The 24591-nt window shown below is 46.0% G+C and overlaps 1 protein-coding gene across 1 annotated transcript in view; it reads right to left on the bottom strand.

Annotated features, from left to right (window-relative positions):
• Positions 1-24388, bottom strand: part of LOC144934715 (complement C3-like) — a 161342-nt gene extending 136954 nt beyond the window's left edge. Inside the window, exons 1-2 of the mRNA XM_078860768.1 lie at positions 24257-24388; positions 23323-23506 (exon numbers count right to left, since the gene is read on the bottom strand). Coding sequence (XP_078716894.1) covers positions 23323-23506; positions 24257-24327 — 255 coding nt within the window. The 5' untranslated portion in view covers positions 24328-24388. The remainder of the gene's footprint in view (positions 1-23322; positions 23507-24256) is intronic.
• Between the last annotated feature and the right edge of the window lie 203 nt (positions 24389-24591).

Raw genomic sequence — 24591 nt, 5'->3', positions numbered from 1 at the left:
AGAAGTACGTGGTTGACACTTTTGTCATCTGGCCACATGGCCGGCCTGCTCTAGACCAATTCCTCGACCACATCAATTCCATACACGCAGCCATCAATTTCACCATGGAAGTCGAAAAAGATGGCAGCCTACCCTTTTTGGATGTCCTAATAAAAAAAGAGATCTGATGCTTCAATGAGCCACTCGGTCTACAGGAAAGCTACCCATACGGATGCTTACCTAAAACCGGATTCCCACCACCATCCATCCCAGAAGAATTCCCTCATCAAGACTCTACACCATAGAGCCAAGTGCATCTCCGACCAGGAACACATTGCCAGTGAACTCAAGCATGTACACCACGCTTTCAAGGCTAATGGTTACTCTGACTACACAATCCGCAAAGCCATCACTCCAACCATGAAGAAGGATCGTCTTGAGGAGCCATTCAAAACCATCACTTTACCCTACATAGCGGGGGTCACAAAACATATCTCCAAAATCCTGAATAAACACAAGATCCAGGTCCGATTCAACACAGTACATAAAATCCGTGATCTGGTCCCGTCTGTAAAAGATGTGGTTCCAGACATACAATACCCTGACGTCTACAGACTAAGTTGCCTCTGAAGTAGCAGTTAAACTGGAGAAACCAAACGACATGTCTCGGACCGCATCCGTGAACATAAAGCAAACCTGAAACACGGTAGGACGAACACCTCAGCCATGGGAGACCATTGTTATAATTCAGTGGACTCACATGACATTGACTTCTCCAAGACAGAGGTTCTCTGCAAGCCATCTGGCTACCATGAGAGATTCGTTCATGAGGCCATCCACATATACATATACAAACACAGAGACAATTTCACCCGAGAAGATGGACTCTGGGTCAGCAATCATTGGAAGGACGTGATAAACCATTTTGGGTCTTAACTGAATGTGTTCACGTGTTCTCCTCACGGAATGGAGTCTTTGCTCCGCTGAAAGTCTCCTGCTACACCTCTCCCATTGACATATTTTATTGCTTCCTCTTAGTACCTTTCACGCTACGGTCAATGGGATGGTGTATAGCAGATTGTATAATAATAAATAGTATAATAATGTCATGTCTAATATAATGTATAAGGTAATATATAGAATCGTAATTGTATAGTGAATATACAGCAGTGTGGTATACAGTAGGGTGTGTAGAATAATACATAGTGTAATATTACAATGTATAGTCTAAGGCAGGGGTCGGCAACCTACGGCTCCGGAGCCGCATGCGGCTCTTTACGGGCTGCTTCTTGACGATATGTACGTATGCACAGAATGTTCTCAGATGCATTGCGGCTCTTGAAATACTGAATTTTGTACCGAATTGGAAAGAAATGGCTCTTCTTGTTATTTTGGTTGCCGACCCCTGGTCTAAGGTATAGGGTAGTGTATAGTAACGCAGTTTATAGTTAAATGGTGGGGTTTGTCTAGGGCAGTGTATAGTACGGGGTATAGTCGCATGATGTAGAAAAAAGTTTAGTTGGAGGCATATTATATTTTTTGCGACATAGAAGTGTAATGTATAATGACTTATTGTTAGTAGCTCAGCTTATTGGAGTTTTTGAGTATATTGATTATATTGATGTAGTTTATATATTTTTTTAAATCGGTTCACTACATGGTAGTCATGATATAGTGTAGTGTATACCCAGTTACTTAATGTTGATAGCTCAGCTTATTGGAGAGTATATTGAGTACATTGATTATATTGATGTAGTTTATATTTAGTTTTTCACATCGGTTTATTGTATGGTAGTAGGGTAGAAGCAGTTCTTTAGCGTCAATATGCTAAATTCCTCTGTTGATATGTAAACTCCTTTGTCAAGGCGCTCTACTCCTCTCACCCAGCTTAAAATACGCTGCCAAGCTTAGCAGTGTTCATTAGGACGCTGTCTTTCCGACAGCTCTGTTCTTCACCTGAGGATGGCTACTTGTGTTGTAGCCGAAACATCATGAGAATTTTATTATGTTGTATTTTTATTATTGAATTATTTCCCTTCTTCGTGACTTTACCGAAAGAACCAAGAATATGAGTCCCTGCAGTCACGAAAGCTTTAAATTTAATGAGAAGTATTATCAAACAGGAGGAATTAACGGTGCAACGCATCTCATCTGTTAAACATCTTAAGATAATGGGATTGTCATCGATTGAACCTGGCTGCAGACATTGATAGGTCACAAATAATAATGAAGATAAGAGAGCAGTTTCACTGTATTATGCATACCGTTATGACAAATAAAGGACTTAAGTCATGTAGGCAGTTTGAGCAGCTTTGGATAAGACTTATGGTCCTGCCCATACCCGAGCATGGAGTGCATTTGCTTGTTTAGCTCTTCTGCGCATTCGTCCTCTCTGCACTTGGACAGAATGATCCGTGCCAGGTGGGCCGTGGCGTTTATGTTGCGCAGTGTGACAGAGTCACCAAAATAAATTAATTACGATTTTGACTACCGTTTATTCAGAACCCCAGGGTCCCGCCATAAGGTTCAATTGATAGCAACCTATGAAACATGTTTCCTTGAAAATTTTGCTTTGTTTAATTCAAATTTAACCATAAACTAGTGATAAGTGCACACGTGTTGTAAGTAAAATAGCAGTCCTGAGATTCAATCAGGATAATTGTTTAACACGTAGGCTTTAGCGACCAATATCATCCATAATATAGGTTTTTTTTTTGCATTAGATCGCGGAAATATATAAAGGTGTCATTAAAACCCGCCACCACCCGACACAACCAACGAGTTGTCACGTAAACAGAACTTGCCAATTCGTCACTAGTACAGCACACCGGTGTGTTGGAAGGCCAAGCCGCAACATTTACAATCTGAGTACGACTTTTTTCTGGTAACTACTGACAAATTGGCATGTTCTGTTTACGTGACAACCCTTACTCGTTGGCTGTGTTGGGTGGTGGCGGGTTTTAATGACACCTTTATATTCTTACGCGATCTAACCCAAAAAATAACATCTATTAAGGATAATTGTTGGTTGATGAAAAAGGCATTGATTTTGTTTTAAAATGATCAGTGGCCAATAGACCACAACTCATTTTTACAATGGGGCACTTTTATATATAAGCCTTTTCCAAAAAAATATTTTACGTGTGATATTGCCTATTTTTTGGACATGTAAGAGAAAACCAGAGGCCAAACTATTAGCATTTGATTGAAGTCAAAAGCAGGTTTTATGGCTTGGGCTGATAACCAGTGACACTGGTCTGTAAAACTCCCCCTTGATATAACAAAGGCTATAGGGAGGCCAAAGGAGAGCACCCCTGCTGCCTCAGCTGTGCCCAGGGCAAGGAAGCTCAGCATCTGGGCAGTTAATTATTCCGAAGCCTTGGCTTAGTTGGACATTTTTGAATATCAACCACTACGTAGGAATATTTTCCAACATCATAGTATTAAACATTAATGATAAGATGTACTGTTATATTACCATGCAGCTCAGGGTCCAAGGTTTAAATGACTATTTTACATGGCCTTATTAACAATAGCTGTTATCCGTACATAATTGCTATAAGGTCTGGCATAAGCATGTGAAACATGATAATGAAATTATGGAAGCTCGGGTTAAAGCATTGACCTGAAGGATCATTCAGAACAATAAGTATTTTTAGATATTATAATTGTCAATTCAATGCGACGAACATAGTGTAAAGGGTACAACCAAAGCCACACCCGACCACCTTCGTCTTCCCTGTAGCGATCTTACATGCCAGACCAGGTATTCATACTTAGGCTGAGTCGACCAAAGGAGGAAACTAACCAGAGCAGATAACCACCAGTGTTGAGTGAGTGGGACTCAAACTCGGCAAACCAGACTCAATAGAAGGGATAAACCAATACACGTGTAGTGAGTCCAACTGTGTCGCAGGGTGGGCCTTTCTTTCTCGGATGTAAAATTTTAGCATCCTCTCCACAATAATAAATAAATGCTTGCTCCTTATGCCAATTCTTCTGGGACAGTAATAACCAAGGAACTTATTTCCCCAAGCTTTCCATTAGGCAGGGGCACCAGGCAACCACGCCTCCTTTTCATGTCTTGTTTACGTTGGCAATAGAACCATTTGCAGAAAGTATCAGAAGCAACTAGATTGTGGCTGGAGTATGTAAAGCAGGGGTGTCCAAACTTTTTGCAAAGAGGGCCAAATTTTATAAAGTGAAGATGCCCGGGGGCCAATAGTTCCTTCCGACATTTTTACCACAAAAGTTACGTGAAAACACACACTGTTATAAAATAATTATCATTGTCATAATTACCTTTATTTTTCAAATGACAATGTAACCAAATATAAGCCACTCATGCAGACGTGAACAACTCTAAAAACACAATTCTGCCTTTCATTCAGTCGGATAACATTGAACAAACTGTATAGAATACCGTAAATTTCCATGAGTTAAATATATTTACCTCATGAACATTTTAAACAGGAGTTATAAGTAATGCAAAGTGGTCCATTAAACTTTAAAACAAGTGAATTTTGCCCTTGTCTTTTACAAAATCTTTCATAAAGCAAGAGTTTGTGTCACATCTACAGGTACATAACATCAACAGTTATAACCAAATCTTATTCAAGAGTTTAATAAAACAAGTGCCATAAGTCCAAGTGCATTAGTGTGCTTTAGGCTTTTCACTGACAGATGTTACCGTTCAAAACACTCAATTTCAGATTGATCAAGGAGCAGATAACTTTCTGACACTAATGAGAAGGGTGATACTGAGATCTATATTTCAGTAAAGAGACCAGGTCTGGCTTGAGGGCAGTGGTTGAGATGCGTAAAAATGCCACGCAAGTGGGAGTCACTCATCCTTGACCTCAATCGGTTCTTGTTTAAGTTCATGACTGAGAATGTTTGCTCTGCATTTCTGGAAACCTGCTCTTGTCCAGCTGCCGGTAAAAGTTAACAAGACAACACTACTGGTGTTTCCCGCGGCACTCATCGTCAAACTGCAGCTCAAAGAGCTCCAGCTGCAGCTGTGGAGGAGCATCATCAGGGTCCACGGAGAAGGCAGAAGAGAAAAGCAACATGTCCTTTTCAATAACTGCAAAGTCCCGAAAGCGTTTGTTAAATTCCACAGAAAGAGATGCAATAGCTGTTGCATAACTCTTCATTTGCGCACCGATGTTGTCCTGTGGGAAACTGTCAATGACCTTTTTCAAAGCTGGGAAGTGCGCGGTGCAGGGCTCTGTTTGGGACAAGTGTATTTGGAAAAGTTGCAGTTTGGTTCCAAAGGCCTTGATGTGAGCATATAGCTGGCTCACCACTGCATCTTTCCCTTGAAGATTAACATTCAGCGCATTCAGATGCTTCGTTATGTCAACCAAAAAAGCCAGAATTTCCAGCCATACAGGATCGGACAGTTCTTCCATTGGTTGTCCCTTCTCACCCAAAACATGTCCAATTTCCTCTTTGAGAGAGAAAAATCGCTGCAGTGCGGACCCCCGACTTAGCGACCTCACATCGTTGTGATATATTACGTCACCGTATTCAGCCTGGATGTCACGCAAGAACTACTGAAACTGTCGGTGGTATAGAGCTTTAGAGCGAATAGAATTGATTGCCTTTGCCACTGGTTTCATAACATCGTCAAATTTGAGATGTTTGGCGCAGAGAGCTTGCTGGTGAATGATACAGTGAAGTTTAATATCATTGCCTGCTTCTTTGCTGACTTTATTGCAGATCAGTGTGGACAATCCACTTCGCTCATCAGCCATGGCAGGCGCACCATCGGTAATGATCCCAGAAACTTTACTCCATGGTGATGCCAGTGCAGCTTGAAGTTGCTTCACTTTTTCAGCGCGGCCACTCCCTGTTAGCTTGTCGTATGTTGTAGCATGTTTAGTCTCGTAGTGTCTCTTTACGTTGAAATCCTTAAACAAGGCATCCGTCTCTTTATAAATTAGACAAACACAATTTCCTCGATTTCCAGTGAAGAAGTATTGCAATTCCCACCGCTCCTGAAAGCGGCGGCCCTCACTGTCAACTTTTCTCTTTTTTTTTGCAGTCGCCATGGCAGAAATTATTAGAGAAGGGTTCTCGGCACGGATGCAGAGCCAGAGAGCATTATAATGGTGCTGCCACCGTGTGGCGAAAGGAGGAATTACATCTTTAAAGTTTTATGATTTATTTATTCTGACAGAGCTAGCGAGCCATAAATAACACATTATAAGACCGAAGCTGCGGGCCGTATTAAATTTGACCCGCGGGCCAATTATGGCCCGCGGGCCGGACTTTGGACATGCCTGATGTAAAGGGACAAGCGATAACAAAATCTATTTGTATACAGACGATGTACTCTCCTATCCTTGATCACGAAATACAGAGAAGCCTCGGGTTGTAAACTAAACTCAGAAAAATCAGAGCTGATGCCTCTCTTCCCCGTCTCAGATAAACCCTCGAGGGAGTAAATGGATCAAATGCCCAAAATGGAAAATAGCTAACAATAACAAGGTATGGTACATACTGATAAAGATGGGCAAATTGAATCATTCCAGCACCTACAATCCCGATATAACACTTCTACAGCGAACGCTGTTGATGAACCTCCCAAGTGCACGGCAGATGCAGGGCACAAACCACCACCCAGACACTGCGATGGCTGAGAGTGGTCTAAGTACTGAGCCTACCTAAAACACGGCTCCTGGACTCTGTCCGAATGACTCTGAAACCTGTAAATGACGTTTCTCCTTTGACTATCACTGAAAACTGAAATGTAAAATATCATCACAATGAACCAGTATAATGTGTACCTTTGAAATTAAGATTCACGGATATCACCTTAGTCACATGTTGAAATATGGAAAACACAGTAACCAGTTAACCACTTTACCTGGAGCCAGAATTCTCATGAGTGTAAAATAACTCTCTGCCTTGGACTATTTGACAACCGTTGAAAAAAAACATTTAAGGTTAGGGTTATGGTCCGATGCATGGCCCATGTGTACACACCTGCATTACACTATAAAAAAAATTTTAATTTGCTCCTGTTCCCGTATTTTTCGTCTACAACATATTTTAGATAGTATTCCCCCCCAAGTATGACTCTCATTACTACACTCCCGTCCATCACTTATAACCTGCTCTGGGCTCAGCAGACTCAAATATTTTCTCCAATACTGCAGAAGATGACGCCGCGCGCGCTTTTTTTTCAGGTGAGGTCGGGCTTCCACGTGACATCTGGCTGCATCAGCCCCGCATCACGCGCTCTGAACGCACCTCGTCGCCCCCAGGCACCAGCAGCACAGGCTGACAGGGTGGAGGCACCTGCCTCAAGTTCCACCCTCTCAACATTAAATTTGAGGCACTCACACGGTAGCCCGCACAGCCGCGCCATCCTCTTCCACGCATGTCTTCCTCTCTCACACAGTCCAGCGTCACACTTCGAGCGCACGGAGTCACAGCACGGCTCCAACGGCACTGAAGTGACCTCACGGCCATCCGTACCGCGATGCTACTCCACGCCCGTCTCTCTCCCTCTCTCTCGGCTCCTCCTCCCTCCTGTCACTCTCAACCTGCGCTCCTCCCCTTCTGTCCCTGAGACACCTCCCCTCCCGCAATCCATAGCTCCGAACAGAGCGGGGGGGGGCGTAATGAGTATGAGGGGAGCAGCTTGCAAGGGCCGCTCCAGGTATAACGTCAATGTTTTGATGTACCCTCTGTGCGACAGTCGGAGTGATAGTTTTGGGGGCGGGTTTTTTTTATTGGGGACTTGCGGAGGGGGGGGGGTTGCAGGGGTGAGGGATTGGATTAGCTCGTTGGCACAGGGGTTGGGGGAGGGGCCCAAGGGTGTGATTGAATAAAAGGCCCTGGTCACGGTGAACCAAGGGAAAGGGGGCGGGGGGGGATTTCATTCTGCTCCTCGGCTTGTTCGAGGCGGCTGCTGTACTGGAGCTGGAGACTGAGGCGGGTGGGATTTTATTCTACTACTGATCCTGCTCAAAGATGCCTGCTAAATCTGCTCGAGGTGGCTGGGACTGATCCGGCTCGAGGTGGCTGGGACTGATCCGCTTAGAGTGTTCTGTTTCAGAGCTGGGTGATTCTTTGGGTGTGCCTTTGGGGTTTTGCTCAGCTGTTTCCCCCCCCGCCCCCCAGCATTCGTGGTAGAGGAAGTCGGTCAAGCCGTGTTTGTCGGGTTGTTGTATAACGGTGTTAGTTGTTGTGTTGTTGCGAGGGTCATTTGGGTTGGTATAGTGGCTTGTGATGCATGCACTCCTCTGGAGAAGTAGTAAGCCTGTTGCCCTTTGACAATGTAAGATTTGTGCAGAGATTTAAGTCTAAGTAAACTCTATATGTTTTGAATATATAGGCAGTGGTCTTGGTTATATTCCACACACGGTCATTTGGGGCGTCGTGTGAAATAGGGGCCCCACCAAAATTTAAATAACAGTGATGCTAGCTAGGGTTGCGGGTATAAACCAAAACCCGCTAAACCATGTCCCAAAAAGGACACACCGTTACACTCTGCCACCCAACATTTGTGTGGCCGAGTCAAATCCCCACGTGACAACTTTATTTGATTGGCGCTGTCAGGTGGCAGAGTTTCGCATTGATGCTGCAAATTACCACAAACTTCCGCAAAGTACCAAAAAGGGGCTCCCTCATCAACACACGCCAATTGCCATGAAATGGTGGTGACTTCACGACTATTGTGCCAGGCTAGGTGCACCCTGAAGCCACGTGAAGGACCAAAGGCGCAACTGACAGGAAGTCACGGGACAGACCATGCCATGGGTTAACTGAGACGACTGCTCCCTACTGTGCCAACTTGCTGCTTTTTTAGCCATCCAGCGTTCCCCTCATTGTTGTGATCATCGCTCCTCCACCCACTATAGTAATAATGCATCGACATGCAAATATTCGGTATGCAAAGTCTCAGCATATGGAACTTTGGATGTATTACCATTAGTTGAGGGAAAATTATATTGGTTGAGGGAAAATTTGGTAAAATAATAAATAACCCGACTGTTTATAAACAGTTAAACATTCCGTATCCAGCGCTATATAAATTTGAATAACATTATAATAAGATATTTTTCTTGAGCATTGCACATCGCGATGGATCATAAAATGTTTATTTACATTCAGTATCTAATGACTATAGTAGTACATATTGCCTAGTAGTAACTACTAACTCCATAGTAGTATCTGCTGACTATAGCAGTATCTACTGACTCTATAGTCGTATCTACCGACTCTGCAGGAGTATATACTGACTGTAGTATTATCTACTGACTGGAGTAGTAATAACTGACACTAGTATCTACTGACCATAGCAGTATCTACTGACTGTATGGTAGTATCTACTGGCTGTAGCAGTATTTACTGACCATAGTGGTATCTACTGACTGTAGTATTATCTACTGACTCTATCGTCGTATCTGCCAACTCTATAGTAGTATCCACCAACGCTATAGTAGTAAATACTGACTCTACAGTAGTATTTAATGACTATAGTAGTATCTACTGAATCTAAAGTATCTATTGACTATATAGTAGTATCCACTGACTAGCAGTAACGACTAACTCGATCTACAGACTCTGCAGCAGTATATACGGACTATAGTGGTATCTACTGGCTGTAGTATTATCGACTAGCTCTAAAGTAGTATCTACCGACTCTATAATAGTAACTACTGACTATAGTAGTGTAGTGGCATAACGCACGGGGTTTGCACATATCAAGTGCATTTGAGGGCGAGCAGGTGCAAGCATCAGGACATGGAGTAGATGCGCCAGCAATTAGGGGGATAAGCAATGATTAACCAGTTGCATTTGGGGACAGGCAGGTGCGAGCGTGAGAACACGGGGTAGATGCCAGAGAGGCGGGAGATGGAGATGAAAGGAGAAATAAGATGTGCAGGAGGCGCCACTGAGGCGCCAGATTAATGGGGGGTAACTGAGGACCCTTACTGTGTGCGGAGCAACACAGAGCAGTTGGTTGGAGCTGAAGGAACGAAGAGGATAAGAGCCGGGGAGAAGAAGCCTTAGTCCTCACCCTATACACCTTGTACTCTCCCCAGCGGTGTTTGCTGATGGGGGCAAGGACGAGGTGGAGGTGTGAGAGAAGAGTGACAGGCTAGCGGAGTATTAAGTGACAGGATAGCGGAGTGATAGAGTGACAGGCTAGCGGAGTTTTGAGAGAGGTAGTTCGGAGCCAAGGCTACATTGTGTTGGTGTGAGGAGTATCCATATGGGATGCGAAGGAATAAAGTGAAACAGGAGAAAAGTTAAAAGTGTCCATGTGAATACACCACTACATTTGGTGTCGACGTGGTCAAAAACCTATATCGCCGTCGTGTCAAAGAAAGTGGCTAAGAAGAAGAACTTACCCGTCGACTTCTCCGATGACGAAAACGACGGAGACATCGTTCTCGCCACGGCCTCTGATGCTGCAGATCAGCTGGATTGGTGGGACTTTGCTGCCCATCTGGAGAGGACTCTGTCGGCGGTTTCTTACCTGTTCAACATTCTGATGACGGCAACCCAGGCGACGACTTCGGCGGTGGTGCTGGCGGATGTGCCGACTCTTCCCGTCACTTCAACGACGGCGATCGTGCAGGTAGCCACCGCCATTCAGCGAGCGGATGCGGCTCCCACCATCTCAGCAACCATGCCAGATTCGACGGCTATTTCGCCTGCTGTGCGGCCATCTCCAATGCGCCGGTTGCCTCCGGTCCGTGCTTTCTCCCCGTCTGGGGTGACTGGATGGCGTTATGCCTTCGCTTTGAGGCAGCATATCATTCGGTGGGCTGGTTTATGGGCGAAGCGCTACTGGTCTTGCCGACGGCCCTGGATGATGATTCATTAGCCGCCTTCTACTCCATCCCCGAGGCTCATCGTTCTTCGTTCACCGACGCCTGCTCCACGATGGCAGCGGTCTTCAGCCCACCATCGAACATCCACAGGACATTCCTGGTCAGAAAACGTGAGGACGCGGAGATGGCCCTCGGACAAGTGGCCTACCCCTCCATGGATTGAGCAGCCCCCAACTCGCTTGCCCTGGAGCAGCTCGTGGCGCTGGCAAGGAAGCTGGGCGTCGTCCTCGCCATCGCCGACGATGACGACCTCGCCTTCCTCCAAGTCGCTCAATATACAAGCTCACCTGAGCCTCAGAGGATGTTCTGCAGTGATGTCATGCACTGATGAAAAAGGGGACTCGGAGTCCAGCGAAGGCAGTCCGGCGTATACATCCTGGTCCCAAGATCGACGGCGTGAAGAAATGCGAGTACACCAAGGAGTGGGCTGCCGATTGGGCCCTCTTCGCGGGCATGCTTTAACTGCGGTGGGACACATCGCCAGGAATTGTTATCTGCATTTCGGTGGTTCGCCCAGGCCCCCTTCGATCTCCAGCGTCAGCACCTCCTCATTCCAAGGACCACAGGCAAGTCGCGATGCACCATACACACGGCCGTTTCTCTCCTATCGCTCATCCACAGCGCACCTTGCCGTCGTTCACCCGGATACTGTTCATCCTGTTGCGTCAGAAACTTGCCGTGTTGGTTCCTTGGCTGCGGGTCCGTACGACATTTAGCAATGGTGTGCGTTGGCCTATCGCGTGGTAGGTGCTGCGGCGGTAAAGTCGAATGTAATGGGCCTTATCCAGAGGGTGCAGGTCCGGGTGTTGATCGATACAGGTGCCTCGGCAACCCTCATTTTATTGCCTACTTTTCGTTCATTGCCGTAGTCACCTCGGCCTCTGGAGCATGTTGATGGGCCATGTGTAGCAGCGAATGGGGGTAGTTTGGGGATAGTCGGTCGCATGATTGCAACGGTACAAATAGGAGAATGTGGTAATGGACGGGCCTGTGTTGATTTCTAAAACACTGGCAGTGCCCTGCTTGTTGGGCACGGATTTCTTATGCAGGATGCCCCTCAAATTAATGGTGGACCAGGGGTGTATTTAGATGTCATCGGGGCAGCATCTGCATTTATTGAAATCCCCCACAACATATACATCTGTTAATGCGGTTGTGCAGGCTACGGTTAGCTAGACAATGTGCGTTCCGTCAGCGACGCAGATGCTTGTGCCATTGCTTAAGAGCTTGGCCCTGCTAAATCCAGAGGAGGGGATAATCTTTACCCCCTCTAATGCGGCATTGCGAACACCCTCCTTGGTGGGGGCACTGACTGTCGTGCCGGAAAACCGTAATCCCTTCCTCCAAGTGGTTAATGTGGGCCATACACTGGTAGTTATCCAAGCAGGCACCGTGTTGCCACACAAGCTTGCGGCCCCATGCAAGGAGCAAATGGCGTGCATGTCAGGGGTTGTGGGGATGTCTCACCTGCTAGCGACGTCAAACCCATGTGGATACAGAGGTTGTGTCAGGAAAACAAGGATTTATCGACAGAGCAGCAAGCGCGGCTTCGGCGACTCTTACACGAATTCCAGGACGTTTTAAGCAACCGTAAATACGACATAGGCCGGACCACCCTATTGCAATACCATATTGATACGGGGAACTTGCCTCCCATTCGATTTAAATTCTCACAGAATGAGCCCCCATGAAACGGAATGTATTCGACCAGACTGTGGAGGAGATGCTGGCTGCAGACATTGTCTCTCCCTCCACCAGCCCTTGTGAGGCGCCCATTGTATTGGTTAAAAAAACATGACGGCTCCTTGAAATGTTGTGTTGACTCCCGTAAACTCAACAAAATTTCCGTAGTGGACGCATACCCGCTTCCTCGCATGGACGATTCCTTGGATGCTCTGTCTGGTGCACAATTCTTCTCAACCCTCGATTTGCTGTCAGGAATTTGGCAACTGCCCTTGGACACAGAATCTAAACCTAAAACGGCCTGTGTTGGATGTGTCCGAGCTGGTCACATCACCCCAAGCGGATGCACGTATGGAGTATTGTCCTGTTCCGCCTACAGGATCGTGACCACTGACACCCCAGTTCAAGCCAACTGGGCCACCACCTAAGTCCGGGCCAGAGGACCCGCCGTGAGCACGTCACTCGTCATTGAAAGATCATGTGCACAGGGACTGTCCGGCTGCGGGAACCCGCTCCCGGAGGGTTACGTTCAACCCGAGAGTTACCACAGTTACGTTCCCACGTGACCCACCGTCGGTACACCATTCGTCATGGAAGAGACATCACTCCTCGTCCACTTCTGGTCCTTCTCCTCCTCCGGCTGTGCTGGATCCGGTTCGCGGGGACGGGAAAGCTGTGGGAACCTGCTCCCAGATAATTACGTTCCGTTGAGGAATGTGGGATCGACGGCACCTCGGACCGCTGTGCAGTTCTATCCTCAGTGGAACGGACTGCACTTTTACACTCTGTTATTATTATTTTTCTCTTCTCATGGTTCTTGTTGTTTCCTGTGTCACGGATTCGCGCGTTACTTGTATTGTATATAAGGTCAGCCGGGATGGCTGGGTTTTTCATCACGAGGGGGGGAGGTAGTAATGTAGTGGCGTAACGTGCAGGGTTTGCAAACAGCGGGTGTATTTGAGGGTGAGCAGGTGCAAGTGCAAGCGTCAGGAGATGGAGTAGCCACCAGAGTGGCGCCAGCAATTATGGGGAGAATAAGGCAGCCATAGGCCGCCGAAATTCTAGTAGTATAAAATGGTAAGTTACGATGGCTGGGAACGCATCCTCATACCACTTATGTTATATTAACACGGATGCTTACGCGTCCAATGTCATCCATCATTCAGGTGTGTGTTAGATCGCATAAATATCTAAATGTGTCGTTAAACCCGCCACCAGCCGACACAACCAATTAATAAGGCTTCTCACGTAAACAGAACATGCCAATTCATTACTATTACAGCACACCGGTGTGTTGGAGAGCCAAGCCACAACATTTACAATCTGAGTACGACATTTCGCCAGTTATCTGGCTGTCGCCTGATTAAGCTAGATGTAATTACTGGCGAAACGTCGTACTCAGATTGTAAATGTTGTGGCTTGGCTCTACAACACACCGGTGTGCTGTACTAGTGACGAGTTGGCATGTTCTGTTAACTTGACAATGGTTACTAATTGGCTGTGTTGGGTGGTGGTGGGTTTAATTACAAATTTATATATTTACGCTATCCAGCCCAAAAAACCTGTATTATGGACTAATGTTATAAGTTATTCAAGTCAACCCTAACACCTTGGCTGCCCATGCTGTCACAAATCTCTCCCCCACCCATCCACCGCAACACTGCAACTCTCCGGGAAGTTCTGGGAATCAAGAAACGCGGTCGCCTTCCCATTCATCAGGACCTTAATAACGTCCCTCGTCATTTTTTTAAGTCGCGCAAGCCATTTTGGACCCATGCGCTTAACCATCACCAATGCGAGTTCAACCCTGATGAAGCTTGAGGGCTGAATGGAGTTTCAAAATAACTCACAAATACCTTGTGAAAGACCAAACGCATAAAATCATGGTCCACCCTAAACCACATCCGCACAAACAATGGCAGATGCAGATACCTGATGTACACAGTAAATTAAAAACTCTCAGGTTGGCAACTGTGGTCATCCACAACAGACCATAAACGATATAACGATGAAATTGCCCGATCAACAAATATGGAGGAGTAATCATAGCCATACACTTTGCTACTCCTGATCCAGTTATCTGGCTTGACCATCTGAATGTGAAATTGTAGTTATTGCTCTGCATTTACATCAGCCATACGAAAGATGAAAAATAAGTTATTAAATATATGAAGCTTCAATCCACGAACGAAGTTCCAGAAATGGATCTACTTTGTTTATCGAGGTATCACTGTAATGTTAGAGGGCGACTGTCTCAAACTTTAGAGTAGCGTCCTTCACGAGCCTTCTCCACAGAGGAAAATTTTACCAGTCATTGGCAAGTCCAATCAGCTCGATATCCTCCTGTACCACATCAACTCCATCGCTGCTCTAGACCATAGCACTCACTCATCCACTCACCCAATCACTCGCCCATCCATTCACTTGCTCACTCACCGATCAAACAATCTATTGTCCAGCGTGTACCGCGTCCGTTTAGCGCCCTCTATCCAGCGAGAAAAAGCTGCGTTTGAAATGTTGTGGCTGGTCATACGGGCTACCTGACCCAGCCAACGCAGCCTTGTCTGCCGGAGGAGCTCACCAAGGGACTGTGTCCACATATTTAAACGATATAAGGTCCTCACCCTGCTTGTTTCAAACCTGTGCAGATGTTCCTTCAAAGGGGTCCACGGTTCCTAAGCATAGCGAAAGGAGGGCATAACTGTGTTCGACAAGACTCAGAGTTTTGTGTGGAGCAATAGGCCAGGGTAGCTTCCACACATCAGAATTACGCAGCCGATGAAAAGACAAACCCGAGCTGGTCATGAGCACACGACACAGGTAAGGGAACTTCTCCACAACTGCCCCACCACTAACGGAGAGTGGATGGTGTAAAGCAAGGCCGTAATTATAATATATATTGGGAGGGACACATCCCCCCTCCAATATTCAAATATGTCCAAAATATCCCCCCCAATATTTTGGTATAAAAAAATGATTGCTATGCTATGTAAATAAAAAGAACAATTTGCAAAACCTTGGCCACAATATCTGGACTTGTCTTCATATAAATCAATGCATAGATTTCTGTTTATTTGTATTGTGGTTATGGTTGTACTTTATTAATCCCTAATCTCTGCCATTACATACAATGAAACAAGAAATGGTAAAAAAGTAAAAACAGAGCAATGTAATACAATACACTATTCGACATTATTGTAAATAAAAAAGTCCATCACATGTGTTCGTGAATTTTAAAATATTTTAGGCAGGAAATCTATTGTCCATCGTGTACCGCGTCTTGTTTAGCGCCCTCTATCCAGCGAGAAAAAAGCTGTGTTGGAAATGTTGTGGCTGGTCATACGGGCCACATGACCCAGCCAACGCAGCCTTGTCTGCCGGAGGAGCTCACCAAGCGACTGTGTCCACATATTTAAACGATATAAGGTCCTCACCCTGCTTGTTTCAAACCTGTGCAGATGTTCCTTCAAAGGGGTCCACGGTTCCTAAGCATAGCGAAAGGAGGGCATAACTGTGTTCGACAAGACTCAGAGCTTTGTGTGGAGCAATAGGCCAGGGTAGCTTCCACACAGCAGAATTACGCAGCCGATGAAAATACAAACCCGAGCTGGTCATGAGCACACGACAGAGGTAAGGGAACTTCTCCACAACTGCCCCACCATTAACGGAGAGTGGATGGTGTGAAGCAAGGCCGTAATTATAATATACTAGCGGAAGTACCCGGCTTTGCCCGGGTGAAAAATATATTACTTAAAAACCTTACATATATATACACAGATACTAAGGTATTGTCAAAGCCCGGTGGGCTCTTTGTACATTTCTCCACCAACAAATATATAAGAGGCTTGCACAAGTCCAAAAAGTTGTAGAAAGTGTGGGGTAAATAGTTGATGTCAAAAGGTTTCCGAAAATTGTGGTCTCCCCCCCCCCCCCTCAAAAAATATCTTTACCCTTCGTAGGTATATATACTAACAACACCTTACATATAACAGAGGAAGTGGTATCTATTGACTCTGTAGTAGTATCTACTGACTGTACCGTAGTATCTACTGAGCCAGTAGTAGCTACTGACTGTGTAGTAGTATTTAGTGACTGTAGTAACTACTGACCATAGTAGTATTTACTGGGCCTACAGTAGTATCTACCGACTATATAGTCGTAACGACTAACTGTATAGTATCTGCTGACTCTATAGTTGTATCCACTGACTATAGTAGCAACTACTAAATCTATAGCAGTATCTACTCACTCTATAATAGTATCTACTGACTCTAGTAGCTACTCACCGTGGTAGTATGTACTGACTGTATAATAGTATATACTGACTGTAGCAGTATTGACTGACTGTAGTGGTATATATAGACTGTTTTAGTATCTACTAACTCTATATAGCAGTATCTACCAACTCGATAGCAGTATCTACTATCACTACAGCAGTGCATACTGACTGGTGGTACCTGCTATGATTATAGCAGTGCATAGTGACTGGTGGTACCTGCTATGAATACAGCAGTGCATAGTGACTGGTGGTACCTGCTATGAATACAGCAGTGCATATTGTGGTGGTACCTGCTATGATTACAGTAGTGCATATTGTGGTGGTACCTGCTATGATTACAGTAGTGCATATTGTGGTGGTACCTGCTATGATTACAGCAGTGCATATTGTGGTGGTACCTGCTATGATACAGCAGTGCATATTGTGGTGGTACCTGCTATGATTACAGCTGTGCATACTGACTTGTGGTACCTGCTATGATTACAGCAGTGCATATTGTGGTGGTACCTGCTATGATTACAGTAGTGCATATTGTGATGGTACCTGCTATGATTACAGTAGTGCATATTGTGGTGGTACCTGCTATGATTACAGCTGTGCATACTGACTGGTGGTACCTGCTATGATTACAGCAGTGCATATTGTGGTGGTACCTGCTATGATTACAGCAGTGCATTCTGCTGTGGTGATACCTGCTATCACTACAGCAGTGCATACTGACTGGTGGTACCTGCTATTATTACAGCAGTACATACTGTGTTGGTACCTGCTATGATTACAGCAGTGCATATTGTGGTGGTACCTGCTATGATTACAGTAGTGCATGTTGTGGTGGTACCTGCTATGATTACAGCAGTGCATATTGTGGTGGTACCTGCTATGATTACAGCTGTGCATAATGTGGTGGTACCTGCTATGATTACAGCAGTGCATACTGCGGTGTTGGTACCTGCTATTATTACAGCAGTACATACTGTGTTGGTACCTGCTATGATTACAGCAGTGAATATTGTGGTGGTACCTGCTATGATTACAGTAGTGCATATTGTGGTGGTACCTGCTATGATTACAGCTGTGCATAATGTGGTGGTACCTGCTATGATTACAGCAGTGCATACTGCTGTGTTGGTACCTGTTATGATTACATCAGTGCATACTGACTTGTGGTACCTGCTATGATTACAGCAGTGCATATTGTGGTGGAACCTGCTATGATTACAGCAGTGCATATTGTGGTGGAACCTGCTATGATTACAGCAGTGCATATTGTGGTGGTACATACTATGATTACAGCAGTGCATACTGCTGTGGTGGTATATACTATGATTGCACCAGTGCATACTGCTGTGGTGGTATATACTATGATTATAGCAGTGTATACTGCTGTGGTGGTACCTATGATTACAGCAGTGCATACTGCTGTGGTGGTACCTGCTATGATTACAGCAGTGCATATTGTGGTGGTATCTGCTATGATGAGAGGAGTACATATTGCGGTGGTGGAACCTGCTATGATGACAGCAGTACATACCGAGTGTGGTGGTACCTGCGATGATGACATCAGTACATACTGTGGTGGTGGTACCTGCTCTGATGAGAGCAGTACGTACTGTGGTGGTGGTACCTGCTATGATTACAGCAGTGCATATTGACTGTACTCACCACTCACCCTCACCATTCACCACTCACAGCTCACCCTCACCACTCATCCTCACCACTCACACTCACCACTCACTACTCACCACTCACCCTCACAACTCACCACTCACCAATCTCCCTCACCACTCACCCTCACCACTCACCCTCACCATTCACCCTCACCACTCACCCTCACCAATCACCACTCACCCTCACCACTCACCCTCACCACTAACCCCTCACTAATCACCACTCACAACCGCCACTCACCCTCACCACTCACCCTCATCACTCACCCTCACCACTCACCCTCACTACTCACCACTCATCCGTACCAATCACACCCTCACTACTCACCCTCACCACTCACCCTCACCACTCACCCCTCACTAATCACCACTCACAACCGCCACTCACCCTCACCACTCACCCTCACCACTCACCAGTCACGCTCACCAATCACGCTCACCACTCACCCTCACTACTCACCCTCACTACTCACCCTAACCACTCACCCTCACCACCACCACTCACCCTATTCCCGTTTAAAAAAAACTTGCTTACGTGTCGCCAAGTATGCTTAACATTTCTTACAGACACACACATTCACTAATTTAGCTTTTGACATTACACATACAAAACGTCAGCTTGTACTACTGTCATGATAGCAGGTACCACCACCACAGTGATGGTGAGTGGTGAGCGGTGAGGGTGAGTGGTGATGGAGAGCGGTGAGTGGTGAGGGTGAGTGGTGAGTAGTGAGGGGTGAGGGTGAGTGGTGAGTGGTGAGCGGTGAGGGTGAGTGGTGATGGAGAGCGGTGAGTGGTGAGGGTGAGTGGTGAGGGGTGAGTGGTGAGGGAGAGCGGTGAGTGGTGAGGGTGAGTGGTGAGCAATGAGGGGTGAGTGGTGAGGGAGAGCGGTGAGTGGTGAGGGTGAGTGGTGAGCAGTGAGTTGTGAGTGGTGAGGGTGTGTGGTGAGTGGTCAGGGTGAGTGGTGAGGGTGAGTGGAGAAGGTGAGTGGTGAAGGTGAATGGTGAGGGTGAGTGGTGAGGGTGAGTGGTGAGAGTGGTGAGTGGTGAGGGTGAGTGGTGAGGGTGAGTGGTGAGTGCTAAGGGTGAGTGGAGAGGGTGAGTGGTGAGGGTGAGTGGTGAGAGGTGAGGGTGAGTGGTGAAGGTGAGTGGTTAAGGTGAGGGTGAGTGGTGAGGGAGAGTGGTGGTGGTGAGGGTAAGGATGGTTGGTTGGTGAGGGTGAGTGGTGAGCGTGAGTGGTGAGGGAAAGGGGTGAATGGTGAGGGTGAGTGGTGAGTAGTGGTGGTGAGTGGTGAGGGTGAGTAGTGAGGGTGATTAGTGAGTAGTGAGGGTGAGTGGTGAGTGGTGAGCGTGAGTGGTGAGGAGTGAGGAAGAGTGGTGAGGAAGACTGGTGAGGAAGAGTGGTGAGGGTGAGTGGTGAGCGTGAGTGGTGAGGGAGAGGGGTGAGCGTGAGTGGTGAGGGTGAGTATTTAGCGGTGAGGGTGAGTGGTGAGAGTGAGTGGTGAGGGTGAGTGTGAGTGGTGAAGGGTCTGTGGTGAGTGTGAGTGGTGAGTGTGAGTGGTGAGGGGTCTGTGGTGAGTGTGAGTGGTGAGTGATAAGTGGTGAGGTGGTGAGTGGTGAGGTGTTGAGTGTGAGTGGTGAGTGTGAGTGGTGATGGTGAGTGGTGAGGGTGAGTTGTGAGGGTGAGTGGTGAGAGTGAGGGGTGAGTGGTGAGTGGTGAGTGATGAGTAGTGAGGTGGTGAGTGGTGAGGTGGTGAGTGTGAGTGGTGAGGGTGAGTGGTGAAAGTGAGTGGTGAGAGTGAGTGGTGAGGGTGAGTGGCGAGTGGTGAGGGTGAGTGGTGAAAGTGAGTGGTGAGAGTGAGTGGTGAGGGTGAGTGGTGAGGGTCAGTGGTGAGTGGTGAGAGGTGAGTGGTGAGAGGTGAGTGGTGAGGGTGAGTGGTGAGGGTGAGTGAGAGGTGAGGGTTAGTGAGAGGTGAGGGTGAGTGGTGGTGAGTGGTGGTGGTGAGGGTGAGTGTTGAGGGTGAGTGGTGGTGGCGAGGGTGAGTGGTGAGGATGAGTGGGAGTGGTGAGGGTGAGGATGATTGGTGAGGGTGAGTGGTGAGAGAGTGGTGAGGGTGAGTAGTAAGTAGCGAGGGTGAGTGAGTGGTGAGGGTGAGTGTGAGTGATGGTGAGTGGTGAGTGTGAGTGGTGAGTGATAGTAAGTGGTGAGTGATAGTGAGTGGTGATGGTGAGTGGTGAGGGTGTATATATTTTTGCCTATGATGACAGCAGTACATGCTGACGTTTTGTATGTTAAATGTAAAAGCTAAATGTGTGAATGTGTGTGTCTGTTGGAAATGTTAAGCAAACTTGGCGAAACGCAGTTTGTGAAAAAGGGAATAGGGCGATTCTTAAGTAATCTACAACCCTCGATTCCTTCGCAACGATTGCAAAGAATCGCTTCTTTTCACGCTTGGGGTACATTTTTAATTACAGAGTTTTATTTTCGTTGGTATGTTATGTTTTAAAGTTTTCAGGAGTTTTTAATTTTATTTTTGCCCCGGTCAACGCCGGATATTTCCCATTCGAGCAGTTCATATCAACTATATAACCAACTTATATTAAACGGGAATAAGCCGATTCTAAAGGAGTCGACAACCTTCGATTCCTTTGCGCAATTTAGAGAATCGATTCTTGGCGCGGTCGGTTTTAAATTTTAAATTACACAGTTGTATTTTCATTGGTATGTTATGTTTTAAAGTTTTCAGAAGATTTTAAATGTATTTTCCCCCGGGCAACGCTGGGTATATCGAGTTTATAGCACAAAGTCCTCGCCTGACAAGTGTGGGGTGTCGAGGCCTAGTACCGTGCAGAGCCTCCGGCCTCGCCTAGATTGCCCACCCGGCTGAGGCTGGGTGCTTGGGCCGCTATCCGCCCCCTCCCCCGCGCTACAATAATACTGTCTAATCGCTATAATTGTATTATCTACCGACCCTATAATAGTAATTGCACACATTGGGGTGGGGGGGGAGTGAAGAGGACGTGACATTTTGATGAATTTACCTCAGCGTCGCGTGTTAATGCGTGTGCATATTTTTTACGGGAATTAAAAATGGTGTCCACCCCGCAGCGACGGCGTTGCTGCCCGTTGCCAGGGGCAACCGCCCGTTGCCAGGGGCCAACCGCCCATTGCCAGGGGCAGCCGCCTTCGCGCATGCGCAACGGCGTGCTTCGTCACGTGCCGTCGGCAATAGTAAATAAATAAATAAAGATAAATCGCACTAAATCGATAATCGGTCCAATTTAAAGTTTCGAGACGAAAAATCGGAAATGCCTATGTTCACCGCGGGGCCGGGGGCGTGCCCAAGGGCAAAATTTAATCTCGGCGAACGCCACGGTCCGAGAGCCAAATCCCCCGGAAGCGAGCGTACGCAGACGGACAGACGGACGGACAGACAGACAGACAAAAAATGAATTATATAGGTTAGATATTGGGAGGGACACATCCCCCCCCCAATATTCAAATATGCTCAAAATGTCCCCCCCAATATTTTGGTATAAAAAAAATTATTGCTATGCTATGTAAATAAAAAGAACAATTTGCAAAACCTTGGCCACAATATCTGGACTTGTCTTCATATAAATCAATGCATACATTTCTATTTATATGATTGTGGTTATGGTTGTACTTTATTAATCCCTAATCTCTGCCATTACATACAATGAAACAAGAAATGGTAAAAAAGTAAAAACAGAGCAATGTAATACAATACACTATTCGACATTATTGTAAATAAAAAAGTACATCACATGTGTTTGTGAATTTGTAAATTTTTAGGCAGGAAATCTATTGTCCATCGTGTACCACGTCCGTTTAGCGCCCTCTATCCAGCGAGAAAAAAATCTGCGTTGGAAATGTTGTGGCTTGTCATACGGGCTACATGACCCAGCCAACGCAGCCTTGTCTGCCGGAGGAGCTCACCAAGGGACTGTGTCCACATATTTTTTTCAAATTTAGAATTTTTTCTGGGTTGGGACCCCCAGACACCCTGGAAGATTTGGAGCCCCCCAATGTTGACTCCATGGCTACGGCCTTGGTGTGAAGCGTTCCATGGCATAAACTACCCCTCATTAAAGACACATTGACCCCTTCACCCCAAACATATACGGTCCTCCATGCCCTCCCCACCCCTCCCCGTGCGCCCCCACCCATGGGCTAGGCTCCCGCACGCCCATCTCCCTGGGTTCGATTCCCGACTCAAGCGCTGTTCTGTGTGGAGTATCTTATCGCCCTGTTCTGCATTGGTTTCCTCTCGGTCCTCTAGTTTCATGCCATAGCTTAACACATGCACTGTAATGGGTGTTGGCTAAACATCCCAAACTAAAATAATCCTGAAGAAGATTCTCAATGTGGCTTTCCTGAGTAAATAATGCATGTTCTCTTATTGTGTATGGCACTATGTTGAGGAGCTACATGTTTTACACCTTCTTTAATAGTGTACTTAAATAAATGGGTTGGTTTGATAAGAAGCCTGTTTTTCAACCTGTTATTTATGTTAGGGATTGGCTAGCTAGATTATGTTACTGTTCGTTTGTGTTATTGCTTTTTGTGTTCTGCCCTTGTTTCTTAAACATGATTCACACGGATGTTTTTGACATTTTTTTAATTGGTAAACTATTATATTCTATTGCGCTTGGCAATATGTTCAGGAGTTGAATGCCAATGTCGAAGCCTGCTACTCTTGAAAGGGCTTCAAGAGAGAGATAGTGTAGTTTTACTTTTGACGGAGCGCAGTCTACAGTGGTGTACAATATGATCCTGAGTTTGGGTTTGATGTCATTGACTATTATTGTTGCTTTGAAAGCGATCGCTTTACCTTCAGGGTGGCGATGGCTGGGTCCAGCTGAGTCAGAGTGATTGTTTGGGTGGCGAGCTGCTTTTTAGTCAAGAACTCTTCCGCCCTGACCACCACTCTCACGTCTTCAGTCAGGCCGCGTGCGTCCACAAGCACATTAACGTCGCTCCCAATGAGAATCACACTCGGGACTGAGAGGAGAACCCTGGATGCAAATACGTGAAGGGAAAGCAACATCATCCATATCTATTATATAATTGGAGTGTGCATGTTCTCCCCGTGGTCATGTGGATTTTTTTCAGGTCCTCCAGTTTTCCTCTCCACAATCATGAGACTCACTAAGGGTGTCTTGGATAAACGTAAAAATACGTTGGCTCAAATGTCAGACGCTTTATAAGAGTTGTGTATTAGTGTGTATATTGTATCTGTATATGTATGTAGTGTCTTTTTACCTAAATATGTCGTTGGCTCAGGTTCCTAGCCTTCTAGAATCTGTATCTATTTGATCAGGTGGATTATCAATGGTCATCATTTGTTTTAATAAAATGACGGGGCGTCTCAGCGTTTTACACGCAAGAAGTGACTTACATAACATCTTAAACATTCAATAGTGCGCCTAAGTGCACACGATGACTCCGCACCTGGCCTGCAATGGGGCTTTAGTCTGCTAGTAGGAGGCGATAATTTTTACTTCATGCAAAATGCTAATTGTGTAATTTGCAGTGACATTTTTCGAATTTATCAAATTGACACCATAATTACAGCACACAGTGGCCGACTCACTTCAAATACTGTAATGTCAATAGCATATTAACGTCCAATGTGAGCATTATTTCACACTGTAGTATTAGTCAGGTTGGTCTGTCCAATTCGAACCAGGAACATCTCTTTCTGGGCCATATCGCCTATGTCGTGCTTAATATAACACACATTGCACACATGCAGTATTACTTACATAGGGTCTTGGGTCACACTTGTCCCCACAGACATCAGCAACAGCAGTAAACCCAGTGCATGGGCAGCCATGGTTTGTAATTGAAGTCTACGTGTGTGTAGTAAGGCTCCACATATATATGCCACGCAAGAATGCACTCATGTGTGGGCGTTTGTGTAAATGATTTGCTTTATCTGTTTGCATGAGTGAATCATTGGAAAAAAATAAACATAACTCTACCCTTATCGCTTGGGAATGCAAGGTTTGTTTTCGGGAAATACATTGAGCAATACCAGTGATTTGTGGCTTCCACTGCTAATTTCTATTACAACTAAAAACGTACCTATAAAATGTAA

Source organism: Lampetra fluviatilis, chromosome 11, assembly GCF_964198595.1.
Source record: "Lampetra fluviatilis chromosome 11, kcLamFluv1.1, whole genome shotgun sequence".
Taxonomy (NCBI): Eukaryota; Metazoa; Chordata; class Hyperoartia; order Petromyzontiformes; family Petromyzontidae; genus Lampetra; species Lampetra fluviatilis.
This window is presented reverse-complemented; position numbering and strand designations above follow the sequence as displayed.